This window comes from Pongo abelii, chromosome 7, assembly GCF_028885655.2.
Source record: "Pongo abelii isolate AG06213 chromosome 7, NHGRI_mPonAbe1-v2.0_pri, whole genome shotgun sequence".
Classification (NCBI taxonomy): Eukaryota; Metazoa; Chordata; class Mammalia; order Primates; family Hominidae; genus Pongo; species Pongo abelii.
In genome coordinates this window covers 24,227,412-24,251,294 of record NC_071992.2, presented here as the reverse complement: position 1 = coordinate 24,251,294, position 23,883 = coordinate 24,227,412, and the positions used below count along the sequence as shown (strand labels likewise).

Here is a 23,883-nt window from a genome sequence, read left to right as displayed (position 1 = left end):
GGCTCACGCCTGTAATCCCAGCACTTTGGGAGGCCGAGGTGGGCGGATCACGAGGTCAGGAGATCGAGACCATCCTGGCTAACACGGTGCAACCCCGTCTCTACTAAAAATACAAAAAATTAGCCGGGCGTGGTGGCAGGCGCCTGTAGTCCTAGCTATTTGGAAGACTAAGGCAGGAGAATGGCGTGAACCCGGGAGGCGGAGCTTGCAGTGAGCCGAGATCGCGGCCCTGCACCTCTCCAGCCTGGGCGATAGAGCGAGACTCCGTCTCAAAAAAATAAAATAAAATAAAAAATAAAATAAAATAAAGAAAAAAAAAAACATTGCGGGCCGGGCAAGGTGGCTCACGCCTGTAATCCCAGCACTTTGGGAGGCCAAGGCAGGCAGATCACCTGAAGTCAGGGGTTTGAAAACAGCCTGGCCAACGTGGTGAAACCCCGTCTCTACTAAAAATACAAAAATTAGCCGAGCATGGTGGCACACGCCTGTAATCCCAGCTACTCGAGGGGCTGAGAGAGGAGAATCGCTTGAATCTGAGAGGCAGAGGTTCCAGTGAGCCAAGATTACACCCCGGCACTCTAGCCTGGGTGACAGAGCGAGACTGTCTCCAAAAAAAAGAAGAAAAAAAAGAAAAAGAAAAAGAAAACGTTGCAGGCCGGGCACAGTGGCTAATGCCTGTAATCCCAGCACTTTGGAAGGCTGAGGTGGGCGAATCACCTGAGGTCAGGAGTTTGAGACCAGCCTGGCCAACGTGGCAAAAACCCATACAAAAATTAGCTGGGCGTAGTCGTGGGCGCCCGTAGTCCCAGCTACTCGGGACGCTGAGGCAGGATAATCGCTCGAACCCGGGAGGCAGAGGTTGCAGAGAGCCAAGATGGTGCCACCGCATTCCAGCCTGGGCACAGAGACAGACTCCATCTATCTCAAAAACAAAACAAAAAAACCCCACAAATACTAACTCATTCAATCCTCACACCAACCCCATTTATATGATTATCCCCATTTTACAGATAAGGAAACTGAGGCACAGAGATGTGAAGAAACTTGCCCAAAGTCACACAGCTGGTAGGAGGCTTAGTGAACACCATGATCATCAAGAGACATGCAGTACCTGAGCTTTTTCTATAGCACCACGTGGAATATGCGGCATGAGTCCTCAAGCATGGTATACATTAATTTACAGAATCCAGATGTCATTCTGTAGCTTGGCTTTAGCAAAGTAATTGTAAGCAACTTGCAGCCCTGTCCCTTCGCGTCCCCACCCCCACTTTTTTTTTTTTTTTTGAGACAGAGTCTCACTCCGTCACCAGGCTGGAGAGCAATGGCGTGATCTCAGCTCACTGCAACCTCCATCTCCCGGGTTCAAGTGATTCTCCTTCCTAAGCCTCCCGAGTAGCTGGGACTACAGTCGCGTGCCACCACACCCAGCTAATTTTTTTGTATTTTTAGTATTTTTAGTAGAGATGGGGTTTCACCATGTTGGCCAGGGTGGTCTCGATTTCCTGACCTCGTGATCTGCCCACCTCGGACTTCCCCACCCCTTTCTAAGGAGATTCACTCAGTAGCTCTGCCTTTCTCCAAGTTCCTTGCTGGTCCTCTGTTTCAATAGCTGCTTAGTCTTCTAGCAACAACCAGTGACACCCAACAGACCTTGATACCATCACTTCCAGCTGTGGGCATGGGTAAGTTCCTTCACTTCTCAGGCCTTGCTTTCCTCTTTTGTAACGTGGGGATGATAATATTAATAGGCCCTCCCTGTAGCAGAGGCGGGGATGCCCTGCCCAGATCCCCTTCACCATGAGGGATAACCATCTTCTGGTTGCTGTTTTGTTTTTTTTTTTTAAAGAGAGAGATTAGGTCTTGCTCTGTTGCCCAGGCTGGAGTGAAGTGGTGCCATCATAGCTCACTGAAGCCTTGAACTGCTGGGCTCAAGTGATCCTCCTGCGTCGGCCTCTGAAAGTACTGGGATTATAGGCATGAGCTACCGTACTCTGCCTGTTTCTTGAGGGCTGGTGGCTGACAGTTCATTGCTGCCCCTTCTCCAGAGAATTGCCTTAGGTTGAATGGGCGCCCCCTCCCCTAAGGAGTTATGACCATCCCTCCCCCAGTCCTAGGGGCAATGGCTATCAGGGCCTCCAGGTCAGACTAAGTTTGCCTCAAGGTAAGAATATCTTTGTGGTACAACTCAGGCTCCAGAGCTTGCTGTGAGAACAGACTGAACTATAGGAACACATTAAATGAGGTTCATTTTATTTGGATGTTATGAGATGGCCCCAACTTGAGATCTAAATACAGTAGTTGGTTAATTTTTCCATTACTATTATTGAATAATACATCCCTTCCCATTGGTTTGCAATGTTTTCTTTTCTTTTTCTTTTTCTTTTTTTTTAATTGAGACGGAGTCTCACTCTGTCACCCAGGCTGTCCAGGCTGGAGTGCAGTAGCACAATCTAGGTTCACTGCAACCTTCGCCTCCCAGGTTCAAGCAGTTCTCCCTGCCTCAGCCTCCCGATAGCTGGGATTGCAGCCCTTGTGTCCAGCACTGCTCCTAATAGTTCTCCTCACTTTCTATCTCTGTGTTTGGAAGAGGGCGTTAGATCCATGGATTTCTCCGGAAGGAAACTAGGTTGGAAAGGCTTTGATCTGTATAAGCTGAGACCACCAGAAACCTTCACCCATCGCATTGGTGCTTTCCCATCCTAGTAGAGGTTTCAAAAGACTTTGGGCTGTTTGGGGCGGACACAGGGAACGTGTCTTGCTGTCTACGGGAATCCATCTCAACTGATTCTATAATAGAATCAGCTATTCTCAGGGCATAAAGGCTGGGAGTGAATAGGGGCTAACCCTCTGCTGCATCAGCCTCTTAACAGGTCCCTGAGTCTTTGTTCTTGACCTCTTAATCCATTGTCCACACTGACCTCAGAATCAACTTTTTTTTTTTTGAGACAGGATCTCACTCTGTGCCCCAGGCCGGAGTACAGTGGCATGATTACAGCTCACTGCAGCCTCAATCTCCCAGGCTCAAGCAATCCTTCCACCTTAGCCTCCTGAGTAGCTGAGACTACAGGTGTACACCACTATACCCGCCTAAGTTTTTAAATTTTTTGTAGAGACTCAGTCTTGCAATGTTGCCCAGGCTGGGCTCCAACTCCTGGCCTCAAGTCATGCTCCTGCCTCAGCCTCCCAAAGTACTGGGATTACAGGTGTGAGCCACCATGCCCGGCCCAGAGTCAACTTTGTACAGAAAATCTGACTATTGACTCTGCTCCTCATCTGCCTTCAGTGGCTCGCTGGTGCCCTTGGGATCGAGTTCAAAGCCTATAACCTGGCCCAACAGCTCCTTCCCAGCCTGACCCTGACTCACCTCTACAGCTTCTCTCTGTCTGTAGCCCCATGAGACCTTTTAGGCCGGCCACTTGAAACCATTTGCTATGTTTTTTCAGGGCTGCGGCTCTCCAAGGAAGGATGGGATGTGAAGAGCAAGGAGGAAGGGAGGTGTCCTAGGTTGGGCAAGCTGTACAGAGGCATGGGGTTGGAATATAGTAGATATGTTCAGGGCTCCACTCCTTTGGATATTTGATCCTTATAGCCTGGAAACACCCTTCCTTCTCTACTTCGACTCACAGGTTCAGCCATGGCCTTAAGATCCAGCCTTGTTATAATCACCTCTCTGAAGCCTTTCTTAATCCATCCAGGTAGAGGTAAAGCCTTCCTCTGTGGACCAAAAGTGTTTCGTAAACAGATCAACCACCTAATGCATGATGGATATTATTTATTCCCATGTGGCTGTTTTCCCCACCTAGACTATTAAGGCAGAGACTATATCCAGTTTCTTCTTTGTAAAAAATTGCCATTTATTTATGTATTTTGAGACAGGATCTTCTCTGTTGCCCAGTCTAGAGTGTAGTGGCACCGTCATAGCTCACTGCAGCCTCCAACTCCTGGCCTGTAGTGATCCTCCCACCTCAGCCTCCTGAGTAGCTGGGACTATAGACCCACACCACTACGCCCAGCTAATTTTTTAATTTTTTTGTAGAGATGGGGCCTTGCTATGTTGCCCAGGCTGTCTGGAACTCCTGGCCTCAAGCAGTCCTCCCACATCGGCCTGCCTCCTAAAGTGCTGGGATTTACAGACATGAGCCACTGCACCCAGCCTATATTTCCAGTTTCTAACATGGCCCATTTATATTGTGGTTACTCAGTAGGTGTTTGTGGATATAATGAATCACTAATCACCTCCATTTCTTATATGTAATAATTTAGTATGCCTCACTAGATAAAGTTTGATTCAAAAGATAACTGGCCAATTGGAGTATCCAAGAGGCCAAAGACCAAGGATTCATATGGACTAACATTATTATATTACAGGTGAGGGAAATGAGTCCAGAGGCATCAAGCCACTTACCCACTGTCACACAGGTAGTTGAAAGTACAACTCGAACCCAACTCTGCTCTCAGGATTTTTTAAATGCTTTAAATATATATTTTTAAAAGTAACACATGCCCATGGTTTAACAAAATTAAAGGCTGGGCATGATGCTCATGCCTGTAATCCCAGCACTTTGGGAGGCCGAGGTGGGTGGATCACCTGAGGTCAGGAGTTCGAGGCCAGCCTGGCCAACATAGTGAGCCCCCCATCTCTGCTAAAAATACAAAAAATTAGCCAGGCGTGGTGGCGCACACCTGTAGTCCCAGCTACTCAGGAGGCTGGGGCAGGAAAATTGCTTGAACCCAGGAGGCGGAGGTTGCAGTGAGCCGAGATTGTACCACTGCACTCCAGCCTGGGCGAGTGAGACTCTGTATCAAAAAAAAAAAAAAAAAGAAAAGAAAAGAAAAAAATTAAATACTGCAAAAGTATGTACAAGTAAAGTAAATTCTCACTTCTTTCCCTGACCCTCAGTTTCCTTCTTTTTTTTTCTTTTAATGCTTCACAAATGTGTGTGTCATCCTTGCACAGGAGCCATGCTAATCTTTTCTGTATCATTCCTATTTTAGTATGTGTGCTGTGGAAAAGAGCACCCAGCTTCCTTCCTATAAGCAGTTCATTATTTTTTTTAGACGTTAATTGTAAAATTCCATAGAATGGAATACTATTCAGCTAATAAAAGAGAAATAATTACTGCTACAGGCAACAACATGAATGAACCTCTAAAATACATTACGTTGAGCAAAAGAAGCAAGCCACAAAATTATGTCTACTGTATGATTTCATCTGTATAGGAAAAATGGTTACATGAAATATGATTGAATGGAACATCATGCAGTTAGGAAATACCATATTTTAAATTAGAAAAATATTTGATGACATGAGAAAAGCCTCAGGAGATACTGAAAAGCGAAAAAGCTAAAATATAACATACATATACAGTATTGTCCCCATTTTTATTAACAAACATGGCTGGCTTAGTTACTCGGGAGGCTTAGACAGGAGAATCGCTTCAACCCAAGAGGCAGAGCTTGCAGTGAGCCGAGATGGCACCATTGCACTCCAGCCCGGGCAACAGAGCGAAACTCCATCTAAAAAAACAAAAACAAAAACATAAACATGGCCGGGCGCAGTGGCTCACGCCAGTAATCTCAGCACTTTGGAGGCCAAGGCGGGAAGATCACTTGAGCTCAGGAGGTTGAGACCAGCTTGGGCAATATGATGAAACCCCGTCTTTATAAAAAATACAAAAAAATTAGCTGGGTGTGGTGGCTTGCGCCTGTGGTCCCAGCTACTTGGGAGGCTGAGATGGGCGGATTGCCTGGGAGGCTGAGGTGGGCGGTCTCTGAGGTGGGCGGTCTCTGAGGTGGGCGGTCTCTGAGGTCAAGGCGGCAGTGAGCCAAGATCGCATCACTGCACTCCAGCCCTGGTGACAGAGTGAGACCCTGTCTCAAAAAAAAAAAAAAAAAAAAAAGCATAAAATAAAAGCCTTAAGCCAGGCATAGTAGGATTCACCTGTAGTCCCAGCTGCTTGGGAGGCTGAGGCAGGAGGATCTATTGAGCCCAGGAGTTTGAGATCATATTACACTATTTTCTTACCTGTGAATAGCCACTGCACTCCAGCCTGGACAACATAGCAAGACTCCATTTCTTTAAAAATAAAAGACCTAAAGAAAATATTAATATACTCATTCAACAAGTATGAATTAGGTGTGGACTATGTGCCAGGCACTGTGTTAAGGATATGGAAACGAACCAAAACTGACATAATTCATACCCTCACTGAGCATAATCTATCAAGGAAAAAAATGTGAACAGCAGCCATCACTTGGTGGTGTAATAAAAAAAAAAAATTTCTTTATCTTTCCAATTTTCTATGGTGAGAAAGTATTGCTATATAAATAGGTGAAAATAAGGCCAGGTGCAGTGGCCCATGACTGTAATCCCAGCACTTTGGGAGGCTGAGGCACAAGGATTGCTTGAGCCCAGGAGTTCCAGACCGCCCTGGGCAATGACATAGGGAGACCCCGTCTTTACCAAAACTTTTTTAAAAAAATTAGCCAGGTGGCCGAGCACGATGGCTCATGCCTATAATCCCAGCACTTTGCGAGGCTGAGGTGGGTGGATCACCTGAGGTCAGGAGTTCGAGACCAACCTGTCCAACATGGTAAAAACCCGTCTCTACAAAAAAAAAAAAAAAAAAAATTAGCCGGGCGTTGTGGCGGGTGCCTGTAATCCCAGCTACTTGGGAGGCTGAGACAGGAGAATCACTTGAACCTGGGAGCCGGAGGTTGCAATGAGCTGAGATCATGCCATTGCACTCCAGCCTGGGCAACAAGAGCAGGACTCCATCTCAAAAACAAAACAAAACAAAAATTAGCTGGGCATGGTGGTGAACACCTGTGGTCCCAGCTACTCGGGAGGCCGAGGTAGGAGGATCACTTGGACCCAGGGAGTTGAGGCTGAAGTGAACCATGATCATACCACCACACTACAGCCTGGGTGGCAGAGCAAGACCCTGTTCTAAAAGAAAGAAAGAAAGAGAGAAAAAGAGAGAGAGGAAAAAGGGAAGGAGGAAGAAGAGAGAGAGAGAAGGGAGGGAGGGAGCAGAGAGAAAGAGAGAGCGAGTGAAAGAAAAAGAAAGAAGGAAGCACTTTTCTTTATCTTCACCTATTTATTTATACGTTTATTTATTGAGACAGGGTCTTGCTCTGTCGCCCAAGCTGGAGTGCAGTGGCATGATCATAGCTCACTGCAGCCTCTATCTCCCTGGGCTCAGGTGAGCCTCCAACCTCAGCCTCCCAAGTAGCTGGGACCACAGGCATGCCACTGCCATGTCCAGCTATTTTTTTCTTTTTTTAGAGATGGGGGGGTCTTCCTATGTTGCCCACTCTGGTCTGGAACTCCTGGACTAAAGCGATCCTCCCACCTTGGCCTCACAAAGTGTTGGGATTAGAGGCATGAGCCACTGTACCGGCTGCTCTTTTCTTTTAATGGCCTAGTTCCAATAGAGTTAAACATTCATTGCTTTCTCAATGTCTTTTCTGATTAAAACAAAAACAAACAAAACATCTAGAGCCACTCCATGAAAATTTAAAAAGAAGAAAGCTCTAATTGAGCTCCCTTCCCAAACAATTGTTTTCCATAACAACTTAGATTTAAGTTCATTGCTGGTGTGGTGGTGTTTTTAGACATTAACAATTCTCAGCAATCACTGGAGAGCCCAATTTCATTCAGCTGGTGGACCTCACCACCTGGCCAGATGTCCACTTGGTGAATTTTGTATCCCCCCACTTTTTTTAATTTTCTGCATTGGTCAGTCAGAAGACATAAATAGTTAAACAAGATTCATGTTTAACTATCATTTCTACACATTTCTTCAAATCTGGGTTTCCTTCTTGCAGGGCTTGTGAGCTTTGGTGTATTTCCTCATGAAACTCCCTAAGCACTTCCTAAACCTCAATTAATGACCAGCTCCTCTGAGACATAATTATGAACACTTTTAATTTAACAAAAGCACAGGGAATCCTTGTTTCCACTGTTGTGTGAGAGTAACCTGGCGTCAGTTTCTATTTATATGAAGCCGTTAAATGTTAAACTTCTGTGTTAAATGCAGGTAAGAGAACTGTAGAATATTTTAAAAACTAGAGTAAAATGAGCATTTCTAAAATAGCCACACACAAAAAAAGGCATTTTATAATGTATAATCTGCAATTTTATATGAAAAGCACTACATAGGCCAGGCACGGTGGCTCACACCTGTAATCCCAGCACTTTGGGAGGCTGAGGCGGGCAGATCACCTGAGGTCGGGAGTTTGAGACCAGCCTGACCAACGTGGAGAAACCCCATCTCTACTAAAAATACAAAATTAGCCGTGTGGTGGTGGTGCATGCCTGTAATTCCAGCTACTGGGGAGGCTGAGGCAGTAGAATCGCTTGAACCTGGGAGGCGGAGGTTGCGGTGAGCCAAGATCGTGCCATTGTACTCCAGCCTGGGCAACAAAGAGCGAAACTCCGTCTCAAAAAAAAAAGCACTACATAAATTATTTATAACATGTACTATATCATATTTATATTTTATCATATATTTTAATTCATATCTTTCTATGAGTGCATTTAGTTTTGATTAAATTACTTTGGAATGACCTGTCCCTCCCACAGTCTTGTGATCTAAAAAGATGACTGAGTCGGCTGGGCGCAGTGGCTCACGCCTGTAATCCCAGCACTTTGGGAGGCTGAGGCAGGTGGATCATGAGGTCAGGCGATCAAGACTATCCTGGCTAACACAGTGAAACCTTGTCTCTACTAAAAATACAAAAAATTAGCCAGGTGTGGTGGCATGCGCCTGTAGTCCCAGCTACTCAGGAGGCTGAGGCAGGAGAATTGTTTGAACCCAGGAGGCGGAGGTTGCAATGAGCTGAGATCGTGCCACTGCACTCCAGCCTGGGCAACAGAGCGAGACTCCATCAAAAAAAAATTGGGAGTTCCAGACCGGCTGCGGCAGCTCGCCCCTATAATCCCAGCACTTTGGGAGGCCGAGATGGGTGGATCACTTGAGGCCAGGAGTTAAAGACCAGCCTGGCCAACATGGTAAAACCTTGTTTCTCCTAAAAATACAACGATTAGCTGGGCGTGATGGCACAGGCTTGTAATCCCAACTACACAGGAGGTTGAAACGAGAATGGCTTGAACCCAGGAGGTGGAGTTTGCAGCGAGCTGAGATCACGCCACTGCACTCCAGCCTGGATGACAGAGCAAGACCCTGTCTCCAAAAAGAAAAAAAAAAAGAATTGGGAGCCCCAAAGCTGCCGTCACTTCCTGCTTGCGACTGTTGTTTGCATCACTGCAGAACAGGAGAAAATGGTGGCAACCACTACATAACACAGTTGATGGTTCCACAGGTAAGATACCAAGGTAAACAACACTGGCATTCAAGTTGCTTGGGCCAAAAATTTAGAATCAGGGACGCCTTTCCACACACTGTATCCTGTCAACTTCCTCCCGCTACCGTCTATTTTCCCATACAGCAGATCTTTCTAAATTTAAAGCATAAAACTGATTTGTCATTCCTCTGGTTAAAACCCTCGTGTGGTCCAAGGGCGATGGCCCACACCTCTAATCCCAGCACTCTGGGAGGCTGAGGCAGCAGGATTACTTGAGCCCAGGAGTTGGAGGCCAGACTGGGCAATTTAGTGATACCCCGTCTCTAAAAAATAAAATTAAATTAGCCAGGCTGGTTGAGGTGGGAGGATCTCTTGAGTCCAGGAGTTTGAAGCTGCAGTGACCTATGACCCCATCTCTAAAACAAACAAACAAAAACAAATGTCTTCTCCTTTCCCGAAGTGGTCTGACTCCTGTCAACTTTGAGCTCCCACCAAACTTCTTCCCCCATGTCTGCTGCAGTCCAGACAGACTGGCCTTGTTTCTGCTGTTTACACATACTGGCCTCAAATAGATGAAGCTTATTTCTGTCTCAGCATTCTTGCGTTGGCTGGCCCTTTGGCTTGGAACATTCTTCTACAGTCACAAAGCTCAACTCAAATGTCATCTGGTTAGAGCCCTTTCCTGATCACCTCTATCCCTGTCTGCCCATTCTCTACCTCACTCCCCTGTATTAATTTATCTGAAGCACTTGGTTTTTGTTTATTTCCCCTCATTCCTTAAGGGAAGGATCTTTATCTTGTTCACTGCTATGTCATGCCATACCTGGCAGAGTTGGAGCTCAACAATTTGTTGAATGAATGGATTTCATCTTACTCTTGTCCGCAGCAGAAGTTTTTCACCTGGGGCACAGGGGCTTCAGGAGATCATTCCCTTCTTGTCTACCTCCTGTCCCCATGCTGCTCCCAATTATAAATGAAATTAAAGGTTGGAGTATATTTACACATGCTATGAATGTGTATGAGCAATCATGTATTTTTCAGATTCCCAAAGGAATCCAAAGAACAAAATGTTAATTACTACTAGTACAGAGCTTTAATTTATAAAACATTTTGCATATTTACTTCTCATTATGCTTATACCTACCTTATAAGGTAGGCAGTATAAAATTATAATTTCTACTTCATAAAAATATTGAGGTGCAGAGAGGTTAAACATGTTAGAGATCACACAGATAGTCAATGATGGAATTGACATGAATCCATTCTTATGGATGCAAAATCCTGTGGTTTTTTTTTTTTTTTTTTGAGATGGAGTCTGGTTCTGTCGCCTAGGCTGGAGTGCAGTGGCGTGATCTTGGCTCACTGCAAGCTCTGCCCCCCGGGTTCATGCCATTCTCCTGCCTCAGCCTCCCGAGTAGCTGGGACCACAGGTGCCCACCACCACGCCCAGCCAATTTTTTGTATTTTTAGTAGAGACGGGGTTTCACTGTGTTAGCCAGTATGGTCTCAATCTCCTGACCTCACGATTCACCTGCCTTGGCCTCCCAAAGTACTGGGATTACAGGCGTGAGCCACCATGCCTGGCCATTCTGTGTTCTTTTTGAAGACAAAGACACAATGCAGAACTCTGGGGAAGTAGGTTTGCATTGGTTCTTACCTTCGTTTGCTCAAAAATTACCAAACATCAACACTTTTCCAAGGATTCTCCCATTTAAACTAGTTTACAAGGCTGCTTTAAGTTTTTCAGTGAAAAAACAAAATCATCAGATCAAGGCAGTCTTCCATGCAGTCAGCCTACATTTCAAACAAAATGTTAAAAGAACATATGAACCGGCCGGGCGCAGTGGCTCATGCCTGTAATCCCAGCACTTTGGGAGGCCGAGCCGGGCGGATCACAAGGTCAAGAGATCGAGACCAGCCTGGGCAACATGGTGAAAACCCCGTCTCTACCAAAAATACAAAAATTAGGTGGGTGTGGTGGCACGCACCTGTAATCCCACTACTCGGGAGGGTGAGGCAGGAGAATCGCTTGAACCCGGGAGGCAGAGGTTGCAGTGAGCCGAGATCGCACCACTGCACTACAGCCTGGGCAACAGAGTGAGACTCAGTCTCAAAAAAAAAAAAAGAACATACGAACCGAGGAACACAAAATTATTTTCTACTAAGCTAAGTTGAGCATTATTAGAAAAACGGATTTGTAGGAATACACCTTAAAGCCAAATAAAGATGATATTGAGATCTCTGTTTAGATTTTTACTTTATTTTGAGACAGTTTCACTCTTGTTGCCCAGGCTGGAGTGCAATGGCACAATTTCAGCTCACTGCAACCTTTGCCTCCTGGGTTCAAGTGATTCCCCTGCCTCAGCCTCTCAAGTAACTGGGATTACAGGAATGCGCCACAACACCCAGCTAATTTTGTATTTTTCATAAACGGGGGTTTCCCCATGTTGGTCAGGCTGGTCTCGAACTCCTGACCTCAGGTGATCCACCCACCTCAGCCTCCCAAAGTGTTAGGATTATAGGCATGAGCCACCGCACCAGGCCAGATTTTTATTTTTTGTAGAGACAGGTCTCACTGTTGCCCAGGCTGGTCTCAAATACTGGCTTCAAGCAATCCTCCTGTCGCAACCTCCCAATGCACTGGGATTGCAGGTGTGAGCCACCACACCCAGTCTGTTTAGATTTTACCTGCACTTTTAGTTAGACTATTTCACTGAATCATGTATACTGAAAAATCAGTATGATCCCTTTTTTTAATCGGCTTTCCCAGAAAAGAAAAATGTAAATTCCATCTCTCTCTCCTGTTCTTTTGATTTTCAAGAGAATCAAGAGAATAAAGAATCCTACAATATTTGCAGACTCACTAAATGTTTAAATTGTGTGAATTTGGCAACGTAAGATATTTCACTTCAAGGGCCACATCTATAGAATACAATCAGACAATGGCTTCAAAAGAGCTTGTTTTTATAAACTTCAAGAAGTTATAGAGAAGATGCCACTTGAAAGAATCACCTATTCTGGGAGGATACTCAAGATCAAAGAGTTTTCTTTTTTTTTTTTTCCTTACTAGCATTTATAATTAAAGACCTAATCCTTTATTTTAAGCAAGAAAATCATTCCCTTTATTGAATTAGTTGTTTTCCTTCTTAAAACCCAAAGGTTGACATCAAATTTTGGGGTGAATGTCCTATTAATTAGCTTGAGTCATTCTTTGATTTTGATGCGTTTAAAATGTTAGCCAAATACAGGAAGACAAACCCTATTTTTTTCTTTTCGAGATAGAGTTTCGCTCTTGTTCTCTTGTTGCCCAGGCTGGAGTGCAATGGCGTGATCTCAGCTCACCGCAACCTCCACCTCCCGGGTTCAAGCGATTCTCCTGCCTCAGCCTCCCGAGTAGCTAGGATTACAGGCGTGTGCCACCACACCCGGCTAATTTTGTATTTTTGGTAGAGACAGGGTTTCTCCATGTTGGCCATGCTGGTCTCGAACTCCCAACCTCAGGTGATCCCCCTGTCTTGGCCTCCCAAAGTGCTGGGATTACAGGCATGAGCCACTGCACCCGGCCCCGACAAACCATATTCTAAGAGAGCACATTGTCTGATCGCGGTGGCTCACGCCTGTAATCCCAGCACTGTGGGAGGCCGTGGTGGGTGGATCACCTGAGGTCAGGAATTCAAGACCAGCCTGGCCAACACGGCGAAACCCCATCTCTACTAAAAACACAAAAATTAGCTGTGCCTGGAGGCACATGCCTGAATCCCAGCTACTTCGGAGGCTGAAGCAAGAGAATTGCTTGAACCTGGGAGGCGGAGGTTGCAATGAGCTGAGATCACACCACTGCACTCCAGCCTGGGCAACAGAGTGAGACTCCATCTCAAAAAAAAAAAAAAAGAGCAACTCATTTAGAATTACTTCATCAAGAAAACTCCTTGTTCAGGAGCCTCCTCTGGGAGATTCCTGATGGCTTTGTGTCACACGAATGGATTTGTGAAAACCTGTGTGGATTATTGCCTGAGTTTATTCTTAGGGAACCTCAGTGTTCCACAGATCTATAAGTAAACCGGTTGTAGAAAAACATCTAGAGAGTCCGGGTGCAATGGCTCACGCCTGTCATCCCAGCACTTTCGGAGGCCTAGGCAGGAGGATTGCTTGAGCCCTGGAGTTCGAGACCAGCCTGGGCAACTTAACAAGACCTCGTTTCCACTAAAAATCAAAATTAGCCAGGTGTGGTGGCACATGCCTGTACCCCCAGCTAATTGGGAGCTGAGGTGGGAGAATCACTTGAGCCCAGGAGATTGAGGCTACAGCGAGCCATGATCGAGAAACTGCACTCTAGCCTGAGTAACAGAGCAAGACCCTGTCTCAAAATAAAATTAAAAAAAAAAAAAAAACAAGCCGGGCACGGTGGCTCACGCCTATAATCCCAGCACTTTGGGAGGCCAGGGTGGGTGGATCACCTGAGGTTGGGAGTTCGAGACCAGCCTGACCCACATGGAGAAACCTCATCTCTACTAAAAATACAAAATTAGCCTGGCTTGGTGGTGCATGCCTATAATCCCAGCTACTTGGTAAGACTGAGACAGGAGAATCGCTTGAACCTGGGAGGTGGAGGTTGTAGTGAGCCGAGATCGCACCATTGCACTCCAGGCTGGGCAACAAGAGCAAAACTCTGTTTCAAAAAAACAAACAAACAAACAAAAAAAAACATCTAGAGCCTAGTAGAAGAACTTCTTGGCTTATGATTGCCAGCGTCAGAACACTTTGGGATTATTCCTTAACCATAATTGATGCTACCATCTTGGAATCTGACCTACTGCTGGATCAAGGGTTGCTATTATAAAGGATACTCCGTTAACTCCCTTCCTTCATTAAAAAACAAAAACAAAAACAAAAAACCCTGAAAAGACATCTGGCAAGAATAGACATCTACTGAAAAGAAATACAACTGTTTTTTGGCTGGCAGTTCTTAGCATACTTAGCTGAAGGCTGATAAAGGACTTGTGGATCGCTCCCAACCACTGATTTTTTTTCCACTATTAAAAAAAAAAAGAAAAATCAGCCAAAAGCCACCAATCACGAATGCAACATTTCCACGCATCAAAAACACTATGTCCACGTTTAGTGTGTTTGCTATTTCTTGAAGTGGGTTTTGCCCAAATCCGACCCAAGCTTCACTGAACGGTAAAGTGCACAGAAGGAACAAAGTAGGAGAGAACACTCATTATAGCATTTTTTGAATTTCAGTTATTTCACCTTCCACCAGAAATGTCCTAGATGGCTTAGCTGATTAAGAGTATTACAAAGAGATGGCTAAGGTCAAGGTTTTAATCTACTTAATGGCCTGTTTACTTTGCTTAGCTCTGTTCCATGCGGGCCACAAGTACACCTCTCTCAAACTTACATTTCTAAATTAAGGTGGACCGAGTAATAAAGCATAAGCACAACCATCACCAATGACTGGAAGACACAACAGGAACTTCTCGCCATGGAAAGGGAGCATCTCCACCAACACAGAACTTAAAGACATTTCATTTAGTCTTTTTTTTTTTGAGACAGAGTCTTACTCTGTTGCCCAGGTTGGAGTGCAGTAGCACGATCTCGGCTCACTGCAACCTCTGCCTCCCGGGTTCAAGCGATTCTCCTGCGTCAGCCTCTTGAGTAACTGGGATTACAGGGGCACACCACCATGCCCGGCTAAATTTTGTATTTTTAGTAGAGATAGGGTTTCACACCATGTTGACCAGGCTGGCCTCAAACTCCTGACCTCAAGTGATCCACCTGCCTTGGCCTCCCAAAGTGCTGGGATTACAGGCATGAGCCATTGCACCTGGCTCATTTAGTTTTTTCATTCTTTCCATATAGTCAGTGCTGACATCACAGAAAGAAACCAGATACGGCCTCCACCCAGAAGGAATTTGGTAAGCAAAGAACAGCAATTACAGTGCAAGTCCTGTAATTGAGGTTTGCAGAGACAGACTCCTGGAAAGACAGGAAGGACTGTAGGCAGAAAAGGACGTCAAGGTGTCAGGAGCTGAAGGGCAGTGTGAATGTCATTTTGAACAGCAAATGGCGTAGTAGTGAGGTAATGCAAATTAAACGACCAACACGAGCCACTTCATATATTATTCTTGTTTTAACAAAGGAAGGACTAACAGGCATTTGAAAATCTCTAATGCAGGTAGTCATAAGATTGAACCAACTTCTTTTTTATCTTACTGGTCATTTCTGTTGTCGAAGAAAAACAGATCCCTGACCCTACGACTAAATTGGAATGGGAATAGCTTTAGCATTTTAAGTCTCATTGACAGAGGACTTTTCCCTGTAAGATATAGAAATGTGGCTTAAACTAAGCATACGTTGCAAGTTTCAAGTTTATGTAAGAGAAAACAGGGTGATAGAAAAGTCTTCTTGGAAACACCACAATTATTTTATCATGCAACACAGTGAGATCACAGCCTCCGAAAGAGATGAACTAATCGATTTTGGCCAGGCTTGGTGATCTGCGCCTAAAATCGCAGCACTTTGGGAGGCCAAGAGTTCAAGGCTAGCTTGGGCAATGTAGCAAGATGTTTCTATAAAAAATAAAAATAAAAAATTAATCAGACATGGTAGTGCTCGCCTCTAGTCCCAGCTACTCAAAAGGTTAAGGCTGGAAGATTGCTTGAGCCTGGGAGTTCAAGCTCACTCTCTCTCTCTAGATAGATATAAAACTATATCTGTAGATACAGTTATCTATCTATACAGGAAGATAGATATATCGAGAGAGAGAGAGAGAGAGAGAAACCAATTAAAGTGAGTATAGGCCAGGCGCGGTGGCTCATGCCTGTAACCCCAGCATTTTGGGAGGCCGAGGCAGGCTGATCACCTGAGGTCAGGAGTTGAGACCAGCCTGGCCAACGTGGCGCAACCCCATCTCTATTAAAAATTCAAAAATCATGGCTGGTGGCTCACGCCTGTAATCCCAGCACTTTGGGAGGCCGAGGCGGGGGGATCACGAGGTCAGGAGATCGAGACCATCCTGGCTAACACGGTGAAACCCTGTCTGTACTAAAAACACAAAAAATTAGCCGGGCGCGGTGGCGGGCACCTGTAGTCCCAGCTACTCGGGAGGCTGAGGCAAGAGAATGGCGTGAACCCAGGAGGCGGAGTTTGCAGTGAGCCGAGATAATGCCACTGCACTCCAGCCTGGGCAATAGAGCGAGACTCCGTCTCAAAACAAAAAACAAAAAAAACAAAATTCAAAAATTAGCTGGGCATGGTACCGCATGCCTGTAGTCCCAGCTACTCAGGAAGCTGAGGCATGAGAATCGCTTGAACCCAGGAAGCAGAGGCTGCAGTGAACCGAGATCGTGTCACTGCATTCCAGCCTGGGTGACAGAGTGAGATTGTCTCAAAGAAAGAAAAGAGAGTACAAAAGCTTCCTTCTTGGCCTGGCACAATGACTCAAGCCTGTAATCCCAAGACTTTGGGAGGCCAAGGCGGGCAGATCACCTGAGGTCAGGAGTTCGAGACCAGCCTGGACAACATGGCGAAACCCCATCTCTACTAAAAATATAAAATTTAGCCGGGTGTGGTGGCGGGCACCTGTAATCCCAGCTACTCGGGAGGCTGAGGCAGAAGAATCACTTGAACCCGGGAGGCGGAGGTTGCAGTGAGCCAAGATCGCACCACTGCACTCCAGCCTGGGCGACAAGAGCAAAACTCTGTCTCAATAACAACAACAAAAAAACCACCTTCTAAAATCCCAGTCAAATGTTAAACCAGACTTGGTAAAACAAAACTTTGTACGTCAGTGAGACACCATCGCCACCTTGTGTTCAACAGCCTTCATTACATCCACATTTATTGCAAATGATCACACGTGGGACTCTCAACAATTAAAGAATATAGCTTTATTTATAGAATCTTACAAATAAAACATTTACAGTCCACATAAGTTAATTTTCTTTTCTAATTTCTTCTCATACACCTGAGTTATTTAAAAAAATACTGTGATGGAACTGCAGAACTGTAAAGGGAAATATGAACAATAAAATCCTAACCTCTCTTGCAAAAATCAGACAACTTTGTTTTAAAGCAGATGCCCATCATATTGCCATCTCTTTGGAAGAGGACTTACTATACTCAGCTCTTATGCTGCCCAAACAGAGAAGCCTTCTTTTTAAAACCCAAGGTTAAGGACCAGTGAAGAATAGCTCCAATTTGACACTAGACACAAAACACCTTTGGGGGCAAAGACAGGGGCAAGCTGCGTGCCGGTGGTGAGGTGAGAAGGAGCAGAACCCCTGTCCCTGCCTCACTGTTCCTGCACATGACATACACTTTCCTTGCTAACTTATTAACAGGAGCTGGTGCATCTGGAAAACGAGGTTGAAGCTGCTAATGCCAGGGGTGAAAAAGTCCTCCCACTGACTCACTACTCCTTAGACTTCTAATATGTACAAATGCTTGAAACAGCAAATTCAACACCTAAAAATCAAAAGACATTGCCAATTTTCGACTCATGAGGCAAAGCTGTTGCCACAATCAGTGGCGACTCAAGTCAGACGATGTGAGCGTCTCCACCCCTCCTAAGCTCCGACTAGGACTGACCTCTTCGCCAATTACAGTTTAAAGAGGATTTCCCTTTGAGGCAGCTGTCTATGGAAGGAAATTTCTTAAGGTAATATAGGTGTGCACAAAAAGGGAAAACACCCTATTTCATTTTTCAATTTGTTAAAGATTATAGTTTTGAGCTCCTCTCCTAAACTAGAAATCCACTAACTCTAACTTAATATTCTACTCCAAGACAAAGGGTATTATGTTTAAGGAATGATAGGATCTATTGGGAATGCTAAAATTATAAATTTAATACATCAATGTGAGTTAGGTTAAAGCAAAATCTTTCAGAGTGTCCAACTTTGAGTTATTTTCTGCTAGCTCCTGAAAGCAGCTTGAGAAAAATAAAACAGAAAAGACAAAGAACCGTTTAAAAATAACAATAATAATGACAATATAAAAAGTTAGATTCCAACATTCAAGGAATTGGTTCTTTGGTAAAACTAGACCATAATCCTACCAGGAAATCAGTCCCGATATTTAATCTAGAATCTCCATCACTGAAATTTTCCCTCTTCAGCGTATTCTCAAATGTATTGAAGCCAACAGGCAAGATAAAAACAAAACTTAAAGTATCACCAGCAGTTTTCCTGCTCATGTTCTTTTCAAGAATATTCCTGGTTTGACAGATGTCTCCCAAGAAGAGAAAACAAAATGGATGCTGCTTGTGATTACTGAGAGTGGACAGTTTTTCTATGTAAGAGAAAAGCTCAGGCATTGGTAGTGAACCAGTACTCCTATCAGCCATGCACATGAATCAGTTTGCAAACATGGCCCCTGGGCTCCAACTGTGGGCACCACTAAGAAAGGCTTCTGGAGAGAAAGGCTCCCCAAAGTGGCTAAAGAATCTCACATTATCAATATGATAATAATAAATCAATTCACCTAGTGAACCTGGAGAAGAGCTCCCCTTGAAGCCAGAGCTCGGAGGCAAGGGCTCCACAGTGGCTGAGGCTGGCCTACAGTTTTGCAGACAAGTTATCTCCATCCATTTTCTGGAGAGAGTTAGAGCAATTCATATTCAATTCAATGCAGGATTCGACTTTTTTTGAAAAGAAGCAGTAACCTAGACGGGTCATTTAAAACCCATCTGTAGCGTAATCATTAGGCCCGCCATTCTGCAAACATCTGCGATGCCCTAAGTGAAGTTTGTGCCCTTACATTTCAGAGACCCCCTATTAGTCATGCTTTGATTTATGGAAGCGGCAAATCCTAAATTTTGCCTGCACTGATTCCATTTCTGATTACCCTTGTCTAAGTAGAGCATAAATGGCACCCCATTTCTACAAGTCAGCTTGCCACTCTGCAGACGTCTCAACCTGGAGGAGGATAGTTTGTGCAGTCTCCCCTCTAACACAGAGGTCTCAAATGTGCTCAGAATGTGCTTCTAGGAGGCAGCTACAAAGTCTCTTAGAAGATGGCAGTGGGGAAGAGGAGGTCAAAATCACAGCCAAACCAACTGTTTTCTTGCAGACAGCCTGAGCCTCCATTCTGTCAGTGTTAACCTGAAAGAGGAGGTCCTGGCAGCCATACTGCCACGTTAGCTCACTTGGACAGCCATGAAACACCAGGTGCTGTTACAAAATCAATACCCAGCATCTCAGTAGGAACAAGTGAGCATCCTGACAAGGCACACAGCAGTGGTTCGACTTCCTCTCCCATTCAGGATGAACCTTGCCTCGCCTCTCACCCTGGTTCACGTGTTCTGACTTCAGGTTCTCTTTGAGAGAAGTAATAGGCAATTAAACAGACTTTGAAAAAATGGGAAGGCTTCCTGTCTCCTGTCTCTTCTGTTGGCCAGCTGGAAGTCCAAGGTGCCCAGCTAGAGTCATGGGCCCCACACTATGGATTCAACTCTTCATATTTCTAGCCAAGTTATAACCATTGGCTCTATTTTTGCATTGTTGGGTAAAGGATTCAAAACCTTTCAGCACTGGTTCCAAGAGGAGGCCAAGGTAATCAGAGAAAAAAGTCAGGCTTGTCTTGTAAGCTGCATTCAGATTCCAGAGTCACTGAGAGAAAAGGAGGTGAGGAAAGGGCGAGAGGCACTAGCTAGAGACTGGTTACCAGGGCAGCTTATTCCTAGGATAGAGCATTTTACAAACGGCCGACATTTGAATGCAGGAATACAGTCTGTGTCAGTTTTTCATAGAACGGCCTCTTCCGTGGTGCATTGTGGATGGTGAGTCCTCAGGCTGGTGATCGGGCAGCCCAGGGCCCGACTTCCAGTCCCACAGGCTCTTGGCAGGGCCCTACCCAATCTGGATCTGTCCTGAATACATGGTGAGGACCACCATGATGGTGAATCCAGTCAGGAGGCCCAGGTTCTGGATGACAAATGGAATCAAGATGCTGCCCTTCCTTTCATCCTCTTGACAGACCTCATTCATCTCAGGGAACTGGGAAAGAAGCAAGAAACAACACAGCTGCAATTCCTTGCTTTATCTTGTAAGCCCAGGGCAATTCAGTGATGGAGATATAGATCAGGTTGGTTGACAAAGAAAATTAACAGGGCCAGGTGCAGCGGCTCACTAGAGGTCAGGAGTTCGAGACCAGCCTGACCAACATGGTGAAACCCTATCTCTACTAAAAATATAAAAATTAGCTGGGCATGGTGGCGCAAGCCTGTAGTCCCAGCTACTTGAGAGGCTGAGGCAGGAGAATTGCTCGAACCCGGAAGGCAAAGCTGCAGTGAATGGAGATCACGCCACTGCACTCCCGCCTGGGCAACAGAGCGAGACTCCATCTCCAAAACAAAACAAAACAAAAAAAGAAAATTAACAATAGCAGGTACCATGTCTTTATAACTGTCTAGGTAAAACAAAGTACTCAACGTGTATGTGGCTCTGGATGAGTTTAGAGTCTGGCTAAAAATAAATGTACTCTGATAAAAAATAAACTTTATATTATAGACTGTTTTTTTTTCCTTTTTTCCACTCACTCTTGCCCAGGCTCGCGTGCAGTGGTGTGAACATAGCTCACTGCAGCCTCAAACTCCTGGGCTCGAGCAATTGTCCCACTTCAGCCTCCTGAGTAGCTCCACAGGTGCCTGCCACCATGCCTGGCCTTATTGTGGACTTGGAACACTTGAAGAGGTCTTTTTGTTACCAAGATGTTATTAACAAGCTAGATGCAGTAGCTCACACCTATAATCCCAGCACTCTGAGAGGCTGAGATGGGAGGATCCCTTGAGGCCACAAGTTCAAGACCAGCCTAGGCAGCAGAGACCCCATTCTATAAAAATTCAAAAAAATTAGCTGGGCATGGTGGCTAGACCCTGTAGTCCTAGCTGCTTGGGAGACTGAGGGAGGAGGATCACTTAAGCTTTGGAGTTCAAGGTTGCAATGACCTATGATCATACACTGCACTCCAGGCTAGGTGAATGCGGCTCTGTCTAAAAAAAAAAATTAAAGAAAAAGATACACCCAATGCATTGAGATAAAAAAAGAAACAAACCAAAGTATTGCTATTATTGTTTTAGGGGTGGTATGATCATGCGTAATTTTCTTTCCTTCCTTCTGTCTCTTATCTATATACAGCCATTCCATAATAATTAATAAAGACCATAGATCAATTATAATCATTTTCTTTAATGACATATGCTAACAAAAACATAAATTTTCCTCCTTTAAAATCTAATGCCCCCTTAAAAACTGCTGAATGGTAGGTACACCTTAAACAGACGAACTCTGTGGTATGTGAAAGAAAGCTAACAAAGCTGTTACTAAAAACAAACTACCGGCCGTGTGCAGTGGTTCATGCCTGTAATCCCAGCACTTTGGGATGTCGAGGTGGGTGGATCACCTGAGGCCGGGAGTTCGAGACTAGCCTGGCCAATATGGGGAAACCCTATCTCTACTAAAAATACAAAAATTAGCCAAGCATGGTGGCCCACGTCTGTAATCCCAGCTACTCAGGAGGCTGAGGCAGGCGAATCACTTGAACCCGGGAGGCGGAGGTTGCAGTGAGCTGAGATCATGCCACCGCGCTCCAGCCTGGGAGACAGAGTGAGACTCCATCTCAAAAAAATAAAAATAAAAAAAACTACCTACCTAACATCCATCCCCTTAGCCGCCCTCCCATCCAGTGAACTGTGGAACACTTACCATATCAGCCAGAGAAATATACAAGAACATTCCTCCAGCCAGCGCAAAAATCCAGTTAGCAGAAAAGTGGCTGCCGGCCAGGATGCCAAAGGCCAGACCCAGGTAGCAGCAGCAGGCAGAAAGGAAGTTGAAGAAGAGAGCCTGTTGGATGCTCATCCCAGCGTTGAGCAGGATGACAAAGTCTCCTACAGCAGGGAGAATGAAAAGGGGAGGGATGAGGAAGGAAGAGTAAGATGAGCATGGTGAACACACACCTGTCATCCCAGCTACTCGGGAGGCTCAGCTGGGAGGATTGTTTGAGCTCAGGAGTTTGAATCCAGCCTGGCGACAAAGTGAGAGCCAGTCATACAAGGTTGTGGGAGACAGAGGGCACTGATGACATCAGACTGCTGAAAGTGTGGGTGAAAAAAAATCAAGACGGCCCTAGACTCAAGACAGAAGTGACAAGACAGGCCCTTGAACTTCCTGTTCAGGACCCGTCTCCATTGCCAAACTGGCCGTATACCCAGCCTAGAGCCTGAAAATCTTTCTCAGGATTTTAAAAATAGATGACCAGCTGGCACTGGCCTCCTCATTTCTCTCTGGATTCATAGTGAAACAGAAGGAACCCCCTTCCTCACAACTACCATGGAAACAAAATCGAGACTGCAAGAAGTTAAGTGTCGAGACTGTGAGAAGTTAAGTGATTTGCCCGAAGTCACAAGTCAATATATGGTAAAGCCAGAACTTGACCCTAAGTCGTCCCTAAAGCCTCTGGAGTAATTACTGGCTTTCTACACTCTCCTTCTCATCAAACTAAGTCCCTCCTACCCCCTGGTTCATCCACCTGCCATGCACCTGCCAGGCACCTGAGCGTTTGGAAGATTAACAGGCTAGAAGAGAGAGCCTTTACTGAGTGCTCAGAATAACACCTGGCACATGGGAAGTCCCTCTCACCCTTTGTTTTCCTTTAATCCTCACTATAATTCTAAAAGGAGGTGCTCTTATTAACCCCACTGTATAGGTGAGAACTGAGCCACTGCACATGGGGCTAAAAGGAAACAAACACCCCTGTAAAAAACCCCATCATTTTAAATTATCTATTTAATCATTAAGAAATGGTGGTTAGGCCAGGTTCGGTAGCTCACGCCTGTAATCCCAGCACTTTGGGAGGCTGAGGCGGGCGGATCACAAGGTCAGGAGTTCAAGACCAGCCTGGCCAACGTAGTGAAACTCTGTCTCTACTAAAAATACAAAACAAAACAAAAAAAATTTAGCCAGGTGTGGTGGCAGGTGCCTGTAATCCCAGCTACTTGGGAGACTAAGGCAGGAGAATCTCTTGAACCCAGGAGATGGAGGTTGCAGTGAGCCGAGATCACACCACTGCACTCCGGCCTGGGCAACAGTGCGAGACTCCGTCTCCAAAAAAAAAAAAAAAAAAGTGATTAGGGTACATGAAGCTTTAGGAGTGTGTTAAATCAGTTACAATAAGCACTGTGAAGACAGGGAGACGGGAGCAAGGAACCAGCCACAGGAAGGGGGCCCGCACCACCACCCGAGGGAGCACCAGTGGAACGGGGGACGCACGCTTACCCAGCTCATGTGGGAACTCCTCACAGAGGATGGCCACTGAGGTGCTGATGCCTTGGAAAACCGACACAGTGAAGGAAGCACCGATGGCCAGGCCGTCGATGAAATTGTGGAGGCCGTCGCTCAGAGTGATCATCCAGGCCAGAGTGCCGATGTCAGAGTAGCGGACACCTTTCAGCCAGTAGCAAGCACTCTGGGAAGCCTGCAGGTCCTAGGAGAAAGCACACCCCCGGGGCCCGCAGAGTCAAAGGCTGGACCATGTGCCCTCAAGGTAAGCCTGAGTCAACCTCTTAGAGGCTCC

General features: G+C 45.5%; 1 protein-coding gene and 1 non-coding gene across 4 annotated transcripts in view; both read right to left on the bottom strand.

Annotated features, from left to right (window-relative positions):
* Positions 1-4,912: 4,912 nt before the first annotated feature.
* On the bottom strand, positions 4,913-5,019 carry LOC112134740 (U6 spliceosomal RNA). The gene has a single exon (XR_002916103.1). It is a non-coding gene; the product is annotated as a U6 spliceosomal RNA (small nuclear RNA).
* A 12,167-nt stretch (positions 5,020-17,186) lies between these two features.
* Positions 17,187-23,883, bottom strand: part of SLC39A14 (solute carrier family 39 member 14) — a 55,668-nt gene continuing 48,971 nt past the window's right edge. For all 3 annotated transcript variants that reach the window (XM_063726569.1, XM_002818879.6, XM_002818878.5), the window contains exons 7-9: positions 23,586-23,793; positions 22,014-22,198; positions 17,187-20,306 (exon numbers count right to left, since the gene is read on the bottom strand). In XM_063726569.1, the coding sequence (XP_063582639.1) occupies positions 20,160-20,306; positions 22,014-22,198; positions 23,586-23,793 (540 nt within the window). In that variant the 3' untranslated portion in view covers positions 17,187-20,159. The remainder of the gene's footprint in view (positions 20,307-22,013; positions 22,199-23,585; positions 23,794-23,883) is intronic.